The sequence below is a fragment of the Octopus bimaculoides genome, chromosome 23, assembly GCF_001194135.2.
Source record: "Octopus bimaculoides isolate UCB-OBI-ISO-001 chromosome 23, ASM119413v2, whole genome shotgun sequence".
In the NCBI taxonomy this organism is placed as follows: Eukaryota; Metazoa; Mollusca; class Cephalopoda; order Octopoda; family Octopodidae; genus Octopus; species Octopus bimaculoides.
In genome coordinates, this window is record NC_069003.1 from 25,700,100 (window position 1) to 25,700,846 (window position 747).

Sequence of the window (747 nt, forward strand, 5' to 3'; positions counted from 1 at the left end):
CATACGTACAAACATACATACATAAATACAAAATACATGCATGGAGTGGCTGTGTGGTAAGTAGCTTGCTTACCAACCACATGGTTCCGGGTTCAGTTCCACTGTGTAGCACCTTGGGCAAGTGTCTTCTACTATAGCCTCGGGCCGACCAAAGCCTTGTCTGCCTGTCTGCCTGCCTGTCTGTCTGTCCGTCCATCTGTCTGTCCGTCCGTCTGTCTGTCTGTCTCTCTGTCTCTCTCTCTCCCTCTCTCTCAAATCCCACACTATTTATTGAAAAAAACAAAAAATCAAAAAAAAAAAACGGAAGCCATTAACAAGTTCCTTTGGGTTCTATTATTCTAAAGTGATATTATTCTAAAGTGTTTCTTTTATTTTTTTTTTGTTTGACAGTTTTCGGAACAGAAGGAATTAATGCAAGTCACCAGTGATGCACACAGTTTGATGCGACAGCAAATCTCGCAGCTTCAAGAAGAGAACAAGGTAATTCCTAAGATAAATGACACCAAACTTTAGAAGTTTGTTATTAATTTTATCCGATTAATTCTTATTTCTATATTACCCACAAGGGGCTAAACCAAGAGGGGACAAACAAGGACAGACAAACGGATTAAGTAGATTACATCGACCCCAGTGCGTAACTGATATTTAATTTATCGACCCCGAAAAAATGAAAGGCAAAGTCGACCTTGGCGGAATTTGAACTCAGAACTTAGCGGCAGACGAAATACTGCTAAGCATTTCGCCCGA

The 747-nt window shown here is 40.6% G+C and overlaps 1 protein-coding gene across 1 annotated transcript in view; it reads left to right on the top strand.

The window, feature by feature from the left end:
* Positions 1-747, top strand: part of LOC106877261 (repetitive organellar protein) — a 58,282-nt gene that overhangs the window by 10,632 nt on the left and 46,903 nt on the right. Inside the window, exon 7 of the mRNA XM_052975948.1 lies at positions 391-480. Within this exon, the coding sequence (XP_052831908.1) occupies positions 391-480 (90 nt within the window). The remainder of the gene's footprint in view (positions 1-390; positions 481-747) is intronic.